Source organism: Ischnura elegans, chromosome 7 (genome assembly GCF_921293095.1).
Source record: "Ischnura elegans chromosome 7, ioIscEleg1.1, whole genome shotgun sequence".
Lineage (NCBI taxonomy): Eukaryota > Metazoa > Arthropoda > Insecta > Odonata > Coenagrionidae > Ischnura > Ischnura elegans.
In genome coordinates this window covers 72,687,020-72,710,122 of record NC_060252.1, presented here as the reverse complement: position 1 = coordinate 72,710,122, position 23,103 = coordinate 72,687,020, and the positions used below count along the sequence as shown (strand labels likewise).

The following is a 23,103-nucleotide window of genomic DNA, read 5'->3' as shown; positions in this document are numbered from 1 at the left end:
CATGCCGGTGATTGATCACGCCCTGCCAAACACCCTAGAAGTGGCTCGCAGGTAATTATGTAGATTTAGAAGAGTAGATCGCTTGGTGTGCCCAGAAGATGGAGTGCAGCATCGCCAACGAAATGTCAGCCAGGTATGTCAACAGAGACAAGTCGACGCGGCTTCACTCTGAAGGCCAAGATAGTATAGTTATCAATTTTAACCACGGCAGCCTGCTTTTTAGAATCCTTATCTTTAAGTGGAGGCCAAAAATAAATTTCACATCGTCCGAAGGCCCACAATGCTCCACTTCGCTTCTCCAATGTCGCTTGTAGGTAAAAAAGTTCTATCAATCAATCCGATATTTGACACTGTTTATTTTTGACGAGTGTGCCGATATTTGGTTTTATTTTTGTAGGTGCAGGCATTATCTTTAGCCTCTAGGAGCCGCAAGAAATTAGCCGGTGGGTTGTGGGTTGAATACCCTTAGTTTAAGTTATTTACTACTTGGAATAAATCGAAAGTCCTTGCTATACAGAACGACATGCATCACAATAACGGTTCGAACACCTAGACTCACGTTTCCTATCAAGAGTGAATACAGAGACATCAGTCCTCGGCCTTTGTTATGGACCAAATATATTCCTCTCTTCTTTTGTATATCGCAGGTTTTAACTCACGATATGATTTGTTTCTCTGTTAATACCTGACAGCGTGGAACAGAGAGTTTTCTCCGATCTTTTAAGGCCTCGTCTGTTTGTCAGCCCACATGTAGGAAAAGAAGGAATTCACCTCTTTTGTATCCCCATCCTCACTTGTATTTCCATTTAATTGTGGATGGTGAGACCCACTCTCCCGAAAAACGTCGGCAGTGCCATCTATCGGAGGCGAGAGGAACCACGAAGCGCGAAGGGTAAAATCCTCTTTTTCCTGCAGAACCTTTCATTTCTCTATCCCCCTGTTGAAACGCGAGAGAACGACAAAGGAACTGCCCATTTTAAGGCGGGAGAGGAAGGAAGGATGTTGAGTGAGGGTTAACAGAACGGTGAAAGAAGGCACTGAGGTGGCAAAAAGGATTAGTTGTGTTTTGAAATCAGATTGATCGTAACTGTACCCTCCTGAGCACCGTTGTTTGGGATAATCGATTACCGAAACATCGATATATACATGATAGATGCAAAAATTAACTAAGTTATATTTCCCACAGTATTAATTAAAAACTCTTACCGGTTTCGACTTTTTCAAAAGAACTTCTGTTAACTCTTGATAACGACTTGAAAAGGTCGAAACTGGTACAGTTTTTTTAATAAAAACTATGAAATATAAAAAAAAAATTTTTCTGAACCTATAACATCAACATTCCATGAAGTGAACTAGCGAACCATAGATTCGATCGAAATATTTATACCTCGTGCCGCAAATTTTATTTCGATAGCAGATGGTGAATCGATTTATCAGATAAATGATCGAACCGTCAACAGTTGGTCGATTCAGTCATCGTCATAAAAGATGGTAATTGCATTCCTGCCATCCGGAATTAGCCCACGATCACCTATGGTACTGCGATATCGATTCGAGCCTTCCTCAGCGCCGTCGCTTCGGATGATTGATCACCCAAATATCGATATATGCAGTATACACGCTTTGAATCGAAAATTTTATTTGGATAACGGATGGTTAATCGATTCATCAGATCGATGATCGAACCGTCAGCAGTTGGTCGATACAGCCATCGCCTCAAAAGATGATAATTGCATTTCTATCTTCGGGCTGTACCGAAAGGATATGGTCCTGCGATATTGATTCAAGGGATTAAATATGCGAGTTAAAATACTAATATTCCCAAAAAAATAAGTTAAAATTGTAAACGTTGTATTGAAGATGTGAGATGAAGTATTTATGCCTGCGCAAATTATTCGGAGAGTAAACGAGTAAGTTTTAAACTGCACGCTTAGAAATTTTGCTCCTCTCCTCGATAAATCAATTTTCTTAGGTCACGGAAAGAAGATGGGCTACGTCATGAGAGTCTCAGTATTTGATCTGCCGTAAATGTACTCAGAGTGATGTACTGCAAGATCGATATGCGATAGGTATTTAAAATTAGTTGCGTAATGCTGATCGTGAACTACCACTACGACCACTGGATACATTTTTAGACCATTTAGAGCTCAGAATGTGGGAAAAATGAGAAGTTGATATTATTAATTAAAATAATTTTAGCCTCTAATCTCTAGCTAAACTATATTGCTAAGTGTGCGGTTTCTGTCATAGACGTTTCAAATCCTCGATTTCAAGTCCTCAGAAAATAACCAATTCCTTGATTGAACAAACCATAATGCCTAACATATTCGTTACAAATTACCGGTGAAAAAAAGAGAAGAGGCAACACTTCCAGTTCATTAGGGAGGTGAGAACATGTCATACTGGCTCTTTCAGTAGATACGAAATGAAATCCAGGGAGTGCAACAGCCTGGGAGGTTGGTCTAAAAGTGTCTGAAGGAAAAAAGGATGGTTTATAAGAATATTTTAAGAGAAGTAAAATTCATTTCAGTCACTAGGAAGAGGAAATGGACACCATATTACTCAATTATTACTTAGAAATGAGAGGCTACCCGCACAACCTTTTTTATTTCTATTTAAGTAGGAATATTTTATCCTTGCATTCTTTGAAATTAGCACCATTCACATCAAAACTTATCATGGTGATAGATTTGAAAAGATAATAGACGGATTCTTTTTCGTTGGTCTTAATTCAAGCCGTCAAAAATATATAAAATCATAATTATGAAAAATAATGGCAATAATAATAAGCATCCAAATTCTACACTTGATTTAATTTTAGCCTTCTACTTTTCATTACATACTAGAATATTTATTTAAGCCACAGCATTAACAATTGTATTTTTTCTTTTTTTATAAAAATGCTAGAAAAAGTATTCTTGGACATGTTCTCCTTCCTCATTATTTAAGTTCTATTTATACTAGAATATATTATCCTTTAATTCTTTGAAATTATCACCATTTGGGCCACTTATCATGGTGATAGATTTGAAATGATGATGCATGTATTCTTTTACGACGATCTAAATCTAAACCGTCAAAAAATATTATAAATAATGTTGGCAATAATAATAAGCACCGAAATTCTCCACTTGATTTTATTGTAGCTTTCTACTTCCCATTACATACTAGTTTATGAATTTAAGCCACAACATAAGCATTTATATATTTTCTTTTTCGTAATAATGCTAGATAACGTAGTCTTGGACAAACTCTCCTTCCTCTGCTACGAGAAATTTTATCTCCATATGGAAATGACCTTTTGAGTTCACTTTTCTTGAAGGGTTTTATCTGGGGGTCCCGCATCTTCGCGCTTTCCCTTGGCAGCCTGCGGGATGTTATGCAGATGTGAGAGACAGTCGGGGGGAAAGAGGGATACGGGAGAGGGCGCGTGGAATACGGGGAAAAATATAATTCCGACCGAGTAAACTAAACGGCTGCGTTCTTAGGGTCGACTTGACAGTCTTATTAATGGAGCCGCATGGGGAAAGGGAAACCTTTGGCGAAAAGAGCAAGGTAGGGAAACACAAGGGGCAAAGACAGAGGGAGAGGTTCTTCAAAGGAAGAGAGTAAAAGGCAGGATGATGAATAAGAGAAGAAAACACATAAATGTATGGGAATAATAATGCTAAATTTCAAACTATTATATGAAAGAACGATTTGAAATGAAAACATTATGTGTACCACAGTGGGATGATAAAAACGTGGGCAAAGTTTATAACATAGCCAAAAGGACTAAACTTTTACGAAACACAACAAAGTATCATTCGAGATAGAAATATTTATGAACACTGAAAATCTATTCTAAATGTATTTACAATGTGTGAAATTTTAAGAGAGAAAATAACACATATATTCGCAGTTAAACATGAAAATGATAATTAGAAAAACTTTATGGCACCAAAATATAAATGATATGAATATCTATATGAATATGAATAAATATATGTGAAGAAAGCGCCATTTCTATAAATTAGCTCCAAGTTCGTAAAATTGCGTCCTTGGGAATAGGATATCAGCTTGTTAGCGCGAATTTAAGGAGTTGTGCTATGCCAGAAAAAAATAGAATCAAAATGACCTAGATGGATTAAGGAAAGAAGCTCATATTTAAAATTAGCAGAAACTGGGATCGTAACTGGATAGGCATGACTTTTTTTTAAAAAAGGGGCATAAATTTTCATGAGGAAAAGGTACGAGAAAAATGTATAAAGAACAAGACTTGATATTATAAAAATTAAATTGTCTTTTAAAAGTGGTAAAAATGCATGCAACACAAAAGTATTAACATTCAAGATGGAAATATTTATCAGCATTAAACATGTAATAAAAAACCCTGAAATAAAACGAAAATAAATATGCTGGTTCATTATATTTTGGTACAGGCGAAAAAATAGGTAGAATCATGTCTTAAACTTAGCGATTAGAAAAATATAATTTAAAACTTGAATTAAAAATGAAAACAAAATGATAATGAAGGCCTATGAAAAATGGAGTAGAGAAAGTGAGCCTGAAGCAGGGGGTGAAAAATGATAGCTCATGAAATGAGATTAGACATCCCGAAATAGGCAAGTCGATCCATCGATGACCTCAGCCCTGATGGTTAAGCCAGGAAGCATGAACCATCGTCATTAACTTGCTTCGACTCGTATTTTTTTTTCTTCCTTTCCCCTAATACAGAGACATCCCTGAATGCTCAGGAGAGCGTGAAAGAGTTTTTTTTCGTGATTCCCCTGAGGGAAGCATAGGGCAGAGAGGTCAAGATAGACCCGTAAGCGCGCCCTCTTTCCAACTCAGTGGACCCTCCGGAAGGCCCAAGGGCCCGTCCCCTTCCACGAAATGCCTCGCTCTCCACGATATAACGCCCGATTTTTCCATCTCCCTAGTCAGACCCTGGCGACCCTATCTCCATCGCTTTCCTCTTCCAGGGACAGAACGAAAGGGACTCCATGGACCATAGGGGAGAGGGAGTCGCCTATTTCGAGCCTATTTGAACCTGAGGCCCCGAAACTACGTATTCATAGGTACACGCCTACTTCTGTCCATATTGTATGGTACGTAAGCGTAGATAATGCGAAAGTGGGATGCGATAAATGGCCCCTGTGAGAGTAATGTGGAGGGTGGAGGAACATTATGCGAAGAAATTTCAACCCTGCATAGCTGATGCCAGTAGGAACCACAATTAATGATGTTTTTTAGGCCGAAAAAGCGTCATTTTCGTGTCTCGTAGTGAAATATCTTATGTTTATGCAACCTTCTATGTAGCCTTCGAGTCTCTTGCGGCTTACAACATACTTCTTATAAGATCTGAGCTACGCTCTGAGTTCACTTGCAGCAGCTTTTGACAAATAACGCAGCTTTGCATTTTATTTTATATTAATCTCACGAATTACATCGTACTGCGCCGAATTACTTCTGCCGATCCAGAGGAGGCCTGACAAGTGCTAGGTAGTACCTCTCTTTCCATTTTTGATCTGAAAAGCTTCCTGCAACACGATTGGCGGACCCTAGCTTCTTAAGTGCCCTGCCAAAAATAATTCTTATATATGGTGGAGAAACATTGTGTCACAAAATTTTAAAGCTGTGCAGCTGATGCCAGTATGAACAAAAATTACATACGATGTTTAGATCGATAACATACCATTTTTTGAACCACAGAAACTTTGAGCCAAGCACTCCGATTGGCCGCGAGTTTGCCGTTTTGCCGGACACATTGGATGCATCACGATCTCGGGCAGGTAAAGCATTCGAAGCCATGAGTTGTCCAGAGTGTCCGGCTACAGGGCAAATTCGCAGCCAATCGAGCGGTTTGATCAAAGTTTCAATAAGAAGTTTAAAAATGGTGTATATTCGATCTCAACACCGCTAGTAATATTGGTTCCTACTGGATTCAGCTATCAAGGGGTGAAATTTCGTGACAAAATTGTTCTCCGACCAGCATAAATGTGTTCAATGTGAATTTTTCCTCAATATCACTATCATCATCTCATGGGTGCACCCAGCAAGGAGCAGGGATGGGGAGACGCTGCCCCTGCCTAGAAGCAAAAATAGCTTAAGTCTTTAAGAAAAATCAGTACTGAATTTAAACAAAGTATTCAACATATTTTCTTGAAACCCACGGAAAAAATATTAGGATACGTATTAGCATTAGATATGTAACTGAAATAAAACTATTTTTTCAAGGAAATAATCTCAAAACCTAATAAAGCGCTGCTATAATTTTCTTAAAATGCTGATTTCATTCACCTTATCCAGGCTAAAATGTCACAACTTGGCTTGCCCCCCCCTAGACCATGGCTTGCCCCCCCTTGTTATGACCCTGGGTACTCCCTTTCATCATCTGTAAGAAATCCAAAATTAGATTCAATGAAGGTCACTTCACAATTGTTTTTTAATTATAACGTAATTTTTCCCCTCTACACATTTCCCCACCTACTCCATATATTTCATCCCAGACTCCCCCATACCTTTCCTCCATTCTACCTGAACTTCAACGATAGTTTTCATCGGACCGTCGCACAGTGGGCGGAAATAAATTAAAAAAACTTGCTAAACCCTAAATTTTCACTATTTTTTTGGAAAGCAAAAATGGTACAGTCTGGTATAATATTCCCTGCGGATTAAGGAACTATGGCTATTTAAATATTTTTTCGATTATAAAGTCACCGGCAGCTGTCAAAAATTATCATAAAAGTGGCCTAAGATCACACAATATGACTTCACGCGGGGCGGATTATATTTCTACATCATCTTGCCTATGAATTCTAATGGCTTGTCGTCCCTTTAAAGTCTGAATCACGCTGTCATTCTTTCCATCCCTTTCGAAGGACAGTTCAAGCGATCATTGCTATGATGGCGAAAAAAGGTATGCTTCACGCGATCATTTGAGCGACTACTCTTATGGTCCCTGAAAACCCATCACTGGAGATATGATTTTGAAGGAAGGAAAAATAAAGGGACGATCTTGTGATTCAGGCTTAACTCTTCTTACTTTAAACCAAATTTCCAAAGCTTCCAACATTTAAATCCCTTTTTCTGTCATCATCAATGCCTCTCTACCACAACAGCGATTTGGGTGGCAAGGAGAACCCATTATATAACTATCCCGAGGAGTCGCAAACATGTATCTCATTAACATTTTGCCTGGCACAATATTGGAATTGCTGAGGTCAGGCGCAATGTGCCTCATTGGCACAGATGTGAAAAACATTTTTAACTCTTAGCATGGCGCAGTGGTACACCTTCAAAGTTAAAAGTAGCATTATTAGTGTAGTCGAACACTTATATGATGTCTTTCGTGCAACGCATACACGAATTTATATTCCGTCAAACGGTCCCGGACCGATCAGGCAAGTTGCGATTTAACGTGCTCATTAGGCTACTAAGTATTATTATATGTAATGTATTTTATTATCTTAATTCTATAAGATCAGAGTTTTTTATTTTGCTATCTAATTTATCTAATAATTATTTTAATTTGATTTTTTTCGCCATTATTTTGTTTAATTATGCTAAGTAATTAATCCAATACTGATTTTTCGGCATAAATGCGAAAAGTGAAATGTTGCATAGAGCGAGTCAAAACGAAAAGCTACTATAAGCGTCAAGGGTCTATGCTGCCTGGTGTCGCGGATAAATGAAAAAAAAACTCGCGCTGTGCATTTCAGATCCATTGCGCCGGACGGACTTCACCTTCATCGTCACACGTTCACAATGTTTCAACCAGAACGATAGTTTGAATAGGTGAGGGTAGAGCTCACTTTTTACTAAGCCCAAGGCAAATGAATTTCTCACATTCAGGTTAGGGGGCCCTGTTCCTTTCCCTGGACGAACCCGCACACCGAGGATTTTATTTGGGGCGTGCGAAGGCTTCAACCAGGGTTTGAACCCGAGATCAGCAGCAAAGCGTTCTACCCACTATGATTCCACTCGAAATTCTTTGTACTATTAAAAAACATTGCATTTAACTGTAGGAGAACTTCCACTAATTAGCGTTACTTCCATCACTAAATTACTGGTCAAAAAACAGGAATCCGACAAACCAATATCGGTGTACCTTAATAAGTAGTACATTGCTCGCAGAATCTGAAGACAGAGATTCCTCTAGTGCCAAAATCGTCCATTGCACGAAGGCGTAAACTTTCGCCATGACGGTAAAGAGTGAGTATGCGCGCCTTTTGTTTGCCTTTCTCCGGAGCCTATTTCTCTCCCAAGCACCATACCGCACTGTGCTCCATCTACACTTAAGCAGCCCAATCTCGCATATGCGCAACTTCCTCCTCATGCCCATCACACTGCTCCACGCAATCCACAAAGGTCCCCACCCCTCTAAAAACCTTTTCTCCCGCTCCGCTCGTCCAATATCCCATGAGCATACTCGAAGCACTCTTCAGCCTTTGCGTCCACGAAACTCCGAAGAGGCTATGGGTGCACACAAAGATATACTCACAAACTTTAAGGATATGGGACAGGACGGAAGAAGTTGCCACGGAGAAAGACAGGATTGCTGGTCAAGAAGTTGGAGAGGAAAGAGTCTCGGAAAAGATTCTCAGAATTGCACGACTTGTCTAATCTTTAGCTCAAAAGGAAGGGGAACTATTTAGTTACACCACGGTGTAGAAGGTGATGTTGCCATACCACTATGTCGTAACTCTTTACTTATAAATGGTGATGCTGGAGAGATGTTTCTGCTACGTTCCTTAGACCTCAATACATCTGATCTGATACAAACACAAAAAAAAATCATCTGCGTTAAAAAACTTAACACAGAGTAATGCAAGAATTATGACTCTTCATTCTTTCTAGAGCAATATTATAGAGTAATAAGTAAGTAGGAATTGTTCCATAATCATAAGCAGACGTTATAGAGAAGTCTATTTCCACTATTTTCAGACCATGTTATATCCCGGTATACTATGAATTTTGATGTTTTTTGCCGATCATTTACGCACTGAAAATTAAATACTTTAACGCTAGCCATCCTTTTTCTAACCCTGCATTTTATTCCTGTTTTATATGTCCTCTTTTTGTCCTTTGTAGTCCCCTTTATTTCTGTTCCACAGCACTATCCATCCTATTCCCGATTCCCTTTCATCCCGGCTCCACTCGGAAAGGTGCCTCCTCTGCGAGCATTATTCCTTTCTCTATATCTCTCTCAGCAAAACGCAAATTCAATCTCGGACCATTTTCCCAGCTCCTCCGAAATCATTTCGAAAAAAATACCTGGCGAATCGATTCCCACACGTTTGATCTCGTATCCATTCTCTGACCCATCTCCACTCTCAATCTCTCTCTCTCTCTCTCTCTGGATTTGTAATAAAATAAACAATTCAGCCCACAAACTGTAGTTAGATGCTTCGACTGACATTCACGGGATAAAATTGCCACGCGCGAACAATGTTCGAGCTAAGATGTCAAAATGAGGACATGCAGTCACTGATTTTCCGGGAATTCTTGCATAAATGATTTGAGGACCCTCGAAGCCAAGGCTACAAGTGAAAGTTTATAATCTTAGAGATAAGTGCAAATGATTTGTTATAGTCAGTCCTCTGTAATTGGTCTTTTCCTGCTTTTGGACTACATTAAATAAATAGGCCATGGTTGATGGGGTACACAATGTTGTTGTGGCAAAGGGGTACAAGTAAATAAATGATGAGTCGAAATGGATAGATTTCGAGATTCATATTTATTCCTTTTCCACAGAAATATGTGAACCGCACTAATCATTATCTGCGTTCATTTCCTTAGTTTCAAAAATTGCCTCAAAAAAGGGGAGCAAACAAATTAAAGTTGTTTCACACAACACCTGGACATAAAATATCATGCATTGCAATTAATATGGGAAGAGTTGAGGAAAAAATTCAAAATTCGGCAACAGTCAAATACGATTGAGTCGTCATTTATTAATCGATTTTCATCCTGCTACAGTGATTTTATGCGTACGAAACTCCCTTCATTATAAGATTGGATTGAGTTGACATCGTGATGAGGTTAAAACGACCGTAATGGACTCTAGTTACCTAAATTATAAAAGGAGAATGGGATGATATCATGCACATAAATGCACATAATCATTAATTTCCAAATCAATCACGGAACACTCTGTGGAGGATACAAATTTTCAGGATAAATGAAGAGGGCGGACTGATAATTAAATAGAAAAATAAACGTGTCAAAATGCAATTGGCAATTGGCGAAAAGATTTACCGGCTTAAATATCAATAATTCCCATCCCTATTTTTTACCTTTAAAATCGCAAATTGAAGGTATTCAGGGAGTTTCAGGAGTAATCTGCTAATAATAAACTAGTGTTCAGGCGGTGTTAGGGGAGACAATTTTAAGCAATTGTTGTCCATAAACATGAGATCGCAACTTCTCAGTTTATGAGCTGCCTATTGACATCGTGATGAGGTTAAAACGACCCTAATGGACTCTAGTTACCTTAATGATGAAATCAGAATGACATGATATCATGCACTCAAAGGCACATGATCACTAATTTCCAATTTCAATTCTTATAATGAAGGGACTCGGGACTTACGCTTAAAATCACTGCAGCAGGATGGAAATCGAGTAATCAATGACGACTCAATTGTTTGAGACTGTTGCCGAATTTTAAATTCTTCCCTAAACTCTTCCCATTTAAGTCCAGGTGTAGTATGAAAAACCTAGAATTTATTGGGAATTGGTGATTACGACGAAATTCGAGATTATATTTGTCTAAAAAAATAACCTTTGAGCTTACTTAAACAACAGCTTTGAGCAAGTATCATATACGATTGCGCAACCTCACATATTTTGAGATCAATTGTTTCACCCAAATATAATTTCATATTATCGTACATCGCATCTTCGATAAGCTCTTGCTTCATCTAGACCAGGGGTCTCCAAACTACGGTCCGCGGGCCAGATCCAGCCCGCGAAGGGCTTCCATCCGGCCCACGCACTCGTTTCAAGTAGCGCGCGATTATCGCTCATTTAACTCTGAGAGACGCCGCTAGTAGCATTGCGGCGCTGTACTACACGTCAAAGTTGCCTTCAACTGTTCGTAAATAAGAAATACGCCACCAGATACTTCAGTAGACGTTGGAATCGAATACTTCAGTCATCGGCAAATTTGCTATCCGGCCCGCGGGGCGATTCGGAACTTGGAATGTGGCCCTCGTGGCCTAGGAAATTGGAGACCCCTGATCTAGACACTCAGTGATAAATCATCACTTTTCTTGAAAAAATCATTAGAAATTTCCTGAATGCGAAAGATAAATATTTTCGTCGTAATTTATGTTTCCCTCCGTCTACCGTGTTCCTATAATTAATTATCATTTAAAGTCAAATTTTACGGACCCATCGAAGAAAATATGAATTCCTTCGTGAATTCTCCGTATGAATCTCAAATAAAAGGAATCTCAACCGCTTCATTCCACATTATGTAGTCGGAGTTCATTTCTCTGTACTCACCGGTGCGTTTGAATGCCGGCCATTGGATCCTGAAGGAACTCCTTGGCCACGCCATCAGGGACACCGTCGCAGCCGATCGGCATTCCACCTAGCGGTGATTTGGGAGACTTAGCGGCGTATGCTCTTGGACTGCCCGACATCAGGTACTCTGTGAATGAGAAAAACAAAATCTGTTAATCATACGGTCAGTAACATTGGCAAAAAAATAAATTTATCAAGAAATAAGATCTTGTTCTTTCCCGGTGTATGATGATTTAAGGTATACTATATGGTATAATCTATAAGGTATACCACATAGATATTTGGTTTTAATTCGAAAATGGTGACTTCCTATGTACCGATTAACTGACCGTTGTACTGGAAGGCACCATTTTCGAATTGTCAGGCCCTGAAGACGGTGGAAGAGGCAGCCATGGAAACGTCGGTCTACAATAAACTCACCTGGTGGAAAACCCGAGAAGACCAATTTAGTAATCTTTCCACAGTTAATAAACATCCAAATGAATAAAAATGAGGCGATAATCCTCTGGCGATTACTCTTTTTTGTGCAATTTTGTCATCCGTCACCCTAAGGAGTGGAATTAGTGGTAGGCATACCATTTACAATAGAAAGAAAGCGATGACCTGATTTTTAAAAGAAGATTTAAAAACCATGCAGAATGTGTTACGATTTGGAATATATTCTCAACAATTTCCTCATCCTGATAATTGCTTTTCGGGTTAATGCCGCATTGACACGCACCATGAACCCGGAAAACAATTATCAGTTTAATCACCGCGGAAGCCTGCGCACGTATTTCCTCATCCATTCAAAGAAAATAACCTGCAGTGCAATCGTTTGCATTTTCAATTCATTTCTATAGTTCAATATCATGTTTAATAAAATAATGGTTAAAGCTGAAAATTGAAGTCATTACAGAGATGAAATTCTTCTTTATCGTCGGCACTCTTGAAATTTCATTGATTTTTTAAATAATTATTAAATAAATATAATGAAATGAATTTTTTACGTAAATAAACTTAAAAAAATAAAAATACTATTCCTGAAGATAAGTGTATTTCAGAAGCTGCTGTTTATTTTAAATACTTCTCCATAGTTTTTTATTAGGTTGCACGAACATCTGCCTAATTTCTTGAATAGTAAAGAAATGTATTTGATAGAGTATCTGCGAAAATCACACCTTCCGAAACACGCCAACGGGTGAAGCTATATATGCTGGCATTTAAGGCGAAGGTAATTAATTAAATAAATTATGCTTCTCGGTATAAATAACTTAATTCTGCAAATTAAAACCATTTTTTACATTTTAAGGGTAAATTCCGAGATAAGATTGCTTCAATGCGGATTTTTCGACTAATTTCTGTAATTTCGTGTTTTTAAGCAAGTATTTGTTGGCATTTTTTTTCTAAAGAAAACGGTATAGTTATTTTATACTCCGTGGTGGGTAAGCAACGTTACACCAGCAGAGAATTTAAACTACGTCGATTCAAGTAATAAATGAAGATAGCAATCAATCAAATTTGAAAGCAATGGTGATGGACCCACGAAGGACCAATAATGTAATCAATTTATTGTGAGGCAATCGGGGGATGGGAGCGGGGGAGAAATGGCAGGAGATATTCCCGGTAGACAAATGAATGAGTAAAAGCGTAGCATGAGAAACGGTGCCACCGCGGAAGAGTGCCGGGATTGGAGCCACCTTTTATCGCAACCGGCACTTTTCGAACAGAAAATCGCGAAATTTGTTTACAATCAATCAAATATAAGCCTTCCCCAAGCCAAATTTATTTATTGTCAGTCGTTCCTGGAAAGATTTTCGGGTACCTCGCGCGCCATTAATCTTCCGTAAATAACGAGCTCTTGGAATTAATCCCACCATTTTGGAAGCTAAAGCCTCTTTTGGTTCTTCATAATTTTTATACTCAGCGGTTCGCACTATTTCATTTCCCCCCTCCTTCCCCTGCTCGACATGCATAAAGGTTTATGGGGAAATTTCTCCTCCTAACACCATATAATCTATACACACTAAAAAAACACACTGCCGACCACTAAAAGAAACGATTGGTCCATACAAACGCTTGCAGTTATTGAGACGAGATACGACAGAAAATCATAGAATCGACCGCTTCTAAAATCGTCTGAATCCCTAAATCGTGTAAATATTATTTTAGCTCAATATAGAGGGTAAAATCCTATGTTTTAAAATAAAACGCCGGGTGGCCTGCTAGCATAATACGAAACTCACTTCCGACCACTGACTGATTCTCACAAATGTTTGGGGTTAAACGAGATGAGATACGAAAAAAAATCATCTAAAATCCTCTGAATCCCGGAAAAATTGTCGAAACACTAAATTTCGTAACTATTACAGTGTTGTCAACTGCCTATTTTCACTTTCCTGTTCATTAGCAGATTTTTCATTATGCACGGCGTTTGATTTCATTTGCATGATCATTCACTCATTCACCGCGTATAGCGGCCATTCGGAGGTTAAAAAAATCGATTTTTCAAAAATACTATTTTTCGAATCTATACCACGTGATACGCCGAGAAAACGTTTTTCAGGCCGATCGGAGCACTTAAAAAGATTTGCCAAATCATACAATTCCACTATTTTGCTAATTATTATCTCAACAACGGAGGGACATACGGTGTTGCGTCATTGAGTTTCTGTAAGAATAGTAAGAACTGGTAGAGTGGAGAAACTCCCCTCAGCGAGCGAAAGCGAGTGCGTAACTGCAGCATAGCAGCTGCCGTATAATATCCATTTTTGATATTTTATTACATATTCCCATACCACCGAATAGAACACATATTGACCATTTCACGTTGGGGCGTTCAACAAATGCAATAAACACACGTGTACGAACAACTATGCCTTATATAGAGACATGGTTATTCGGGGCAACTACCCAGACGGGACTCGAACCCGCAACCTATAGTTGGGCAGAGGAGGAAATTAACTCGCCGCCACCAAGGCTGGCGAGAAAAAATAATTTCGATTGAAAAAACTAATTAAGTGATTTGCGAGTAAATATCTTTTTCCGGCATAAAAATAGAATGATAAATTCCAGGTATTGAATATATTATTAAATTCTCATTTCCCTTGTCTAAGCTTTACTGGGGAGTAATTTACAGGTATCCATATTTCAAGACTGTTTATTTCCACCACTAAAAATATAGCATAGGTGTTATTTGGAGTGATTTTATTACTGAATTCCATCAAGAATTTATTCAGTCTTTTATTGCTTGATAGAGAAACGAGTTCCAATATCTAACCGTTCGGAAAAATAAATGTCTTACCAATTTGTTTCAGTCCGACTTGGAAACACATAGAGTTGAAACACAAAGATCTATAATGATGTTTTTCTGTTTCGTCAAGATATCTGTCCTCAATTTCTAAAGCAATCAAAGCCTAGCACGAAGGTTGGGACTTGGACTGTTTCGTATTGTGCAAGTAGGATACTTTAATAATTAGGGACAATTTATAAGTGTCTAAAAATACATTAAACTCCTTTCTAATTATCTCTTTACGTCGTTTTGGAACAAGCTAGCAGTGCTAGAAAATCCTCAATCTAGGAAATCCATCAGAAGCTCTTTAATATTAACGATGTGCCATTTTTTATTGTCTTTGTATTCACATTCATGAAATTTCTACCTATCTGATTTATCAGGTAGCATAAAGGGCGTTATTTATTTCTATATGGTTCTTCTATTCTTTCTATATTTATTTCTTCTAGCCAACCAAGTGGCTGCCATGAGGCCAAAGATAAGAAAAATATTTTCATATACCTCACATTGCTTTTACGAAATACTTAAAGAGTTAGTGAGATTAACTGATATTTTGGGAGCGTAGTGACCTTTGCAAAATTAATGTCTACTCTTAAGACTGAACTGGCGGCATGATAACTTGCTATTTGTCACGCAAGAATACTTTTCTACGATAATGATGTTTTTCTCTTTATTTGGGGCAAATTTCCAATAATATTCTCCTGTATCTTCTCCATTCGCGTTTGAGTTGAACAAAGAGTTTTTTCTTTTAGTATATTTTGCTGTGAATGATGAATTATATTATGACATAAATATTGAATATTTGTCTTTAAAATACATGATGAAAGTAGCTATTCATAAAATATTTTCGATTTTCGTTGAAGGGAAAACAAACTCCATAAATCGGTGCGGAAATAACTTATTCCGTTTAAATTATGCATGATAAATCTTAGGCAAAAAATATGCTATAAATTACCGTTTTGCGTTATCTTAGCTTCACTTGAGAATAAAATATAGCCTCCCATATTTTAGACAGTAATATTATTTCAATAATCTTCGTATAGTTCAGCTACATTGTGAATTCCATCGTAATGTAGAATGTCTGTTGTCAAATTTTATTATTTTTTATAAGAATTTTCTAAATTTCTTAAGTTCAATGTACATTTTACGTCTATTCTTCTGTCTCTACTTGTTCTATAAATTCTTTTTTTTTCTATTTTTTACTTTGTGAGAAAAATTCCATATCTGCATTTTCTGAACATACCAAAAGTATAGACACTCCAGCTATAACGCACCTAAAAACCATACCCTATAAGCTATTTTCATAATGTTAGTATCACTACTTTTCTTGTTCTATTATGCGTTGATTAATATTAATAGCACTAATAGTACTAGATGATCGGATTTGATTCGATGGGCGGTTGCTGAGCGTTTTCGCAGTGGAGGCATCGAAATGAAACTTTCACAACACGAACCAAAAAATTAATCAAAAAACACCTATTCCCTGCATAAAGCCTTAATAGTTTAATTTGCTTAAATTCGACAGAAAAAAATTAATGAGTAGTCAGTAGGTATGGTATTTTATAATGGGCATATTCTAAACTATGCTACTACTCAGTGTAAATCACTCTATTTTTAGTTGGACCAAAAACACTAGATTGCGATCGAAAAAAATAGAACTACGTAGCTTCAGCATATTATCACATACTCCGCATCACAAAAATAACGTCTGTAAGTGATAATAAAGAACGTAGGACCTTAAGGCAAGGGCGTACCCAGGATCAAAACTGGGGGGTGGGGGCATGCCATGGTTGTTCAAGTTTTAGGTGAGATTGAATCCTGGAAAAGGTGAATGAAACCAATATTTTAAGGACACTGTAAATGTAAGTTTTTAAAATTATTAGATTGAAAAAATATTATTTTCCTAAAAGATAAAATTTTCCAAGAAAAGTAGTGATACTAACATTATGAAAATAGCTTATAGGGTATGGTTTTTAGGTGCGTTATAGCTCGAGTGTCTATACTTTTGGTATGGTCAGAATATGCAGATATGGACTTTTTCTCACAAAGTAAAAAATAGAAATAAAAAGAATTTATAGGACAAGTAGAGACAGAAGAATAGACGTAAAATGTACATTGAACTTAAGAAATTTTGAAAATTCTTATAAAAAATGATAAAATTTGACAACAGACATTCTACATTACGACGGAATTCACAATGTAGCTGAACAATACCACCATTGTGATTTTTGCTTCTAAGGGGGGGGGGGCAGCTGCCCCCTCCTGCCCCTCGCTGAGTATGCCCATGCCATTAAGAAATGTAATTAGACACCGATCAACTCAGCTTCTTCGCACGTTAAATGGGACAGACGCGTTCTCATCTCGGTGTAAACCCGATTTTCGGCATATGAGTATGTACCAACGTAAAACCCCACAACCATTGGTTGGATGCTTACCAAACTTTTTCTTCGGCATCACACCACGAGCTTTCAATCCATGAGGCCTCAACACCAAAAGCGGAGCTGGGAATAAGTTTTCGGTGGTAGCCAAAGAGTGGCGCGATTATGGAAAAGAGTAAGCCGTTACCCCAACTCTTTATGATTCCGATCGAATGGAAAACTCTCCCGAAAGCGGATATTTTGCCATCACATTGAAGCGTATCAGTAACGGGCAATCGAACGTCATAAAAGTGACATAAAGCATCACACAGGCGGGACCAAACTGCTGCAAGGAATGAGGCTGGGACGTGGAAAGTAGCGGCAGCAGCAGCGATGCAGAAAGCGCACAACATTGAGCAGAAGGATTGTATCCCTCAAGAACAACAGGCAAAGGTTACTTGGAATAACAAAATGCCACACAAATATGGAAATTCACGTGGAAACTACGGATTTTAAGCTCCCATTCCTTACGCCAATTTTCACACGTATCACGATACCAATGTCTTCCGCTTCCCCTAACTCCCTAAATGTATTCCATTTCTAATATCATCCTGAAAATATTCCGCGACATCTTGTCTCTCCCAGCAACAAGGTACTCCTTCCGGTGAAATGGCATAACTTCATCGAGATTTTTCATGGTTTTTACCCTATGCCCTACCGCTAGATAACGTGGCTCCTCTCACTTTAATGACCAGAGGAATTGATCGAAATTGCCGACTCCGATGAAACGAGAAACAGAGCCCGTAAATCCTTCATTCACGATAAATTAAATCGCCCATATTAGAAACGCCTGGAGAATTTTTTTGGCCATCCTCTCCTGCGTAGGGAGTATTCTGGGAGGGGTAAAGAAACACTCACCAGTTAAACTTTTATAACGCGCCATTACGATCATCGCTACACAATTTCCCGAACCTGCTGCTATCCTTATTGAATCTCATCCAATGCGATCCGCGCGTTTTACCCCTTTTTTATTGCGAAAACCCTTTCTCCTCATATAACCCCTACTCCAGGCCGGCGTACCCTAACCAGGGCACCCACCCCTAGCACTTCTCCCTTCCTCAATATTTCCGAGGCAAGCCCTTAAGTTTATGACGAGAGGAAGTGCCGTGGATAGGAGGGACCTCAGAGTCTTTGAAGGGCCCCATGACACTCTCGAGGAGGCCCTGCCGGATGTGTGTCTCTCTTCCATGACAGGGCCCCACTATCTTCCCAGGGCAGGGCGTCCATTTTCTTCGCCAAATTCAAGGGATGCGGTGGTCGTATATAAGGATTGCCCTGGTCGCATGGAAATGTTATGAGAGGGGTCTTGGGGTGAGAGAGGTGGGTTGAAGAGGTTGAAGAGGGGTGGGGGAGAAGGCTGTTATATCATCAAACTGAATGGTCGAAACGTCGCCCTTCGCCGAGATGGCTTTTCCCCATCGGATGAAGGATATTAGGTCCCGTTTCATTAACGCGCTCGATATTTTCCCGAAGCTTTGTTGTTTCAGTCGCTGTAAATGGATTTAATTCGCCCAGGGGCGCTCTTCATCCGATTAATTCCGTCAACGGATAATTTTCCTCGTCCTGAATTGCTGAGGACAGCAATGACTTCAAACGAATTACTCGCTGGCAACAGTCTTTCATTCCATGTGCTGCTCGTACGTATGGGTAGTTATATTTCACTAAACGGGTGTTGAAATAAAGGTATTGCATCAAATTTATCTGCATGCACTTAGCAGGATAAGCATAAAATTATGCGTACGTAACGGCTGCTACAGGTAACTATGAATCGTATTAGCTAAGCTACCATCAAATAAATATGCAAAAAAGTATTTCCAAATTCTATTTTCCTCTTATTTGTAAAGTTACAACTCAATGTTTTTTTTAGGTTATATATTGTAAAAACATTGTTGTGACCCTTATTAATTAATATTGATCAAAATTATACACTCAGTTACATTTCAACCCCTGATGATGATTTCTAAATAAACCGAAGCACCAACTGTACATGATTTAAATTTTAAGACATACACAAGATTCAAATTAAATATTAAATATAGGGGTCAGGAAATCTATCGTTATGTGACTGCGTGTATTTAAATAAACTAAAGAAACATGAAGGCTAAAAATCCATTGATCAAGCTCTAGTGTAATGACGATATTATAAATTTAATCCACATCATACCCATTTCTCTACACTAATCAATCAGATTTTAAATATAGGTACACGTACGGCGAGGACTATTAAATATTATCCTCAAAATTCACTACATACCTTTTTAAAATAACTGTAATTTGTGGTTCCTATTCATGTCTACGTAGATGAGGTTTCAATACAAAAGTAGAATGAAATATTCATTTTTCAAAGTTTTAAGCGAATGAGAGAAGTGAACATATTTTTCAGATTAATTTGTCAAAACGAACTTTTCCCATTCTACATTCGAAGAAATGCAATTTGAAATCTGGTATTTGATATTGATCATTTAAACACAAATAAAATCAATTATTGATTGAAAATCCAAACATAACTGAAACCCTGGCATTAAAAGATAATGTATCCTCTTTTTATACCATAGAAGCATTGAGGACTTCAATTTTACTGCAATCTTCGTGAGAGGAAATTTTGGAGCCGGCCATAAATTTCGTTCGATTCGAAAAGTTTTCCGCTGACTCCGGACGATAGAGTAACTCTAGTAGTAGTAGTACACACATTGGAGGTGACAGTTTAAAGGAAGAGAGTGTTCCTCACTTCCTCCGCGCCGTGGTCAATGCGTTCGTCGCAGCGGGTGAAGTCGCCAAGGAGGCGAGACGGACAGTCGATGGGATGGGGGAGTATGTCTGGGTCGCTATTTTGACCCCTACATATGGCGAATGGGCACTAATTGAGTGAGAAGACGAGGTTTCAGTCAATGTATTGCCACAAATTATAATACCTAACTCACTCAATAATTATTTAGGTAAAAAACAGTATTGAATTTTAATCTTGGATTGTATGTCTTAGAATTGAAATGAAAGTTTTGCCGACGCGTCGCGACGTTTCGATTACATTTTATGCCATCCTAGGCTTACAATAAAATGAGTATAGAATTTTGATACATAAATAAGGAATAAATAATTAAGGATTACAAAAATGTAATTTAACGATAAGATGATTTAATATTTTGAATAAAAACTCAAACTTTGTTTTTCCACAGAATTTTTTATCAAATCGCGACCATGGTTTAAACGTTTATCGCCATTTTCCTGGTCCTGAACTTCTGGTTTGGTCTTCTGACCAGAATATTACGTTAACCTTTAAAACCATGGTCGTGATTTATTAAAAACATTTGTGAAAAACAAAGTTGAAGCTATTCATTCAAAATGTTCAGCAAATTTCACACAGCATCGTCCGTAACCTCCAACTTTTAGGCAGTTTAACAACAAACGCACATTAATGGATAAATTTAGCATTTAGGTTCTGCTAAGCCACTCTTGGCATTTCAGTAGGTGCCTTTAATAATTTATAAGTATAGTTATTACATATCTATGGCAATTATTGATCTGCTTAGCAACCATTCGTTTGTCCTTCTCAGAGCCCTCTCTCACTTGCTCAAAACCTTGAACTCAATTTGCCCCAATTAACCCCAATAGTCCAATCTAAGGTTTTAAAAACTTGAAAGATATTTCTCATAACAGTATGGATTGGGATTAATTTGTACCCAACCTCACTCTCGCCAAACAAATTTTGTGGACAACACAGCATTCCAGGCTTGTTAGAAAAGTGCCAAGTCATAGGGCGAAAGCAAATGCTTGGGCTAGAAGATGTGTACTAAGTGAGAATATAACTCATCATTGACCATTAGGGCTAACTTTGGAGACAGTTGAGAAATAACGGAAATTTTTGGTGCATTCCTACTCCTTATTACATATATCTGCCACACGATATTTTAGGCATATCATATCTTCATGGCATCCTACAATGATATCTGTACATAACTCGCGCGCTTAAGATGGAATTGAACTATATTAAACCTTATAACAGGGAACAGATGTAGTCTACTAGCTTTGAAAAAAGGATCAAGGAAAAATAAGTGAGCCACTTAACTTTAAACAACCAATTTAATGGCAACATTTTGGCTTAATCGATATCTGAGGCTCAGTAAAAATTTGTGTCACATATATACACGCTCGAAATGTAGTTTTTGATGCGAACGACTTAAGCAAAACTCTTCCTTGAAGTCTTTACTTTTTTTTGTAGTGTTTTTTGATTTGTCTTGTAGTATTTTATTTGGGGTATTTATCGATGTAGCGAAATCACCAGCATTTACATTATTTTCCTCCGCCCACTTAAAACAAGTATGAATGTTACTAGTTTTGGTGTTGTCGCTCCTAAAGACAGGTTTATTCATGCAGCAATGAGCCGAGCACTGACTTGAATGGAAAAATTTCGACTTCGTTGCAGGACGAAAGCAAAAAAAAATACTTTCAACGCGTGCTCGCCCGAACTTATTTTCTTTTCCCAATTTAGTGGTCACGTAACCAAAACTTAAAGCAAATTATGACCTGACGAAGGCCTAAATGTATGGTAATAAGACAAATGCTCACTATACATTGTAAAATCCTTTATTTAAAACTGACGAAGTTATATTATCTCAAGGGTAGGCCGACAGCCCCGCAGGCTAGATTACTGAAAGAGACGGATTATCGCAAGGCCCGATGACGATGATTGTACAGTAATTTCAATTCTTATCCTGCGTTATTACATTCTTAACTATTTCGCGCCACCTGAGAGAAAAGCATCTTCTGTTCGAAAATTTCTATCGAAGAGGGAAAATGAAGAAACGAGAAAGCGCCCATCGTCAGAGACTAAGAGCCGGGAATAAGAAGCCGGTGGCAGGGGCGACCTGGCCGCTTCCATTTCCGGACTAGGGCCGGCTAATCCACTCCAAACTGGAGATTCACTCTCCGCCCCTGTGGGACGTCGTCAGTTTGATGTCCCTCTCAGCCGCCCCTGGCATGGTCGCATGCACTCACTTCCGTCCCTACTCGCACACCCTCAGGGACAGGATTATAGGGTACACAGTCTCATCTTCCGTCCTAATGGCCCCAGGCTCGACTCCCAGAGGAATTAGCTGCTTTTTACCCTAACGGAGGTGCGGAATGCCACCTATTTAGAGATTATACCAACCTACACAAGTCATTTGATCAACTGCGAATGATATTTAAAGATACAGTCTCTGCTACGACTGATAAGTCAAAGCACGCGAGTAACTTGGGACTGTAAATCCTTTTAAGATGAATTATTGATATAATTGTACCATAATTTTACGAGTAAGAAATAAGATAAATATTTGCCTTCTTTATCCCGCATCTGAAACTAATACCTAGTCTTTTTTTTTTGCCTGGATTCTGAATTGAATTAAAAGACCGATTAAAACTTAATTAAGTTATTAATTAAGAAGCAATTCCCTTCACATTCAATCACAGAATCATAGAATTATATACGCTATGTTAAGGTCAATTAGGGTGTTTTAGAGACAAATTACTAATCTTGGGAATGGCGGTCAAGACCACCCACGCATTGTTGACTGATTTACGTAAAAATCATCGATTACTATACATGATGATTTGATTGACAATTTTCACTGCCAAAAAAATTGAATGCCAATCAAATGACTCATTTATGCTTATCCCTTTCATCATTATTTTGCGTTTGAGACCCCACCGACTATTAAAGTGCATTTATCTCTAAAAATACGTTTAAGAGGTGTTCAGGCAAAGTAAAGAAGAAAATAACTCAATAATTCAAGGCAAGGGACCCACAAGTTACGGAAAGGAGAGCACTTCTAACCCAGAATTGAGGCGGTGAATTCACGCTTATGTTCATACTGTATTTACCACAGCGAATAATGTCACTGAACTCTGAGAAATAATGCTGAGCCG

General features: G+C 38.2%; 1 protein-coding gene across 4 annotated transcripts in view; it reads right to left on the bottom strand.

Moving 5' to 3' along the window:
* Positions 1–23,103, bottom strand: part of LOC124162929 (teneurin-a) — a 998,878-nt gene that overhangs the window by 791,580 nt on the left and 184,195 nt on the right. For all 4 annotated transcript variants that reach the window (XM_046539670.1, XM_046539672.1, XM_046539673.1 and 1 more), the window contains one exon: positions 11,494–11,641. In XM_046539670.1, coding sequence (XP_046395626.1) covers positions 11,494–11,641 — 148 coding nt within the window. The remainder of the gene's footprint in view (positions 1–11,493; positions 11,642–23,103) is intronic.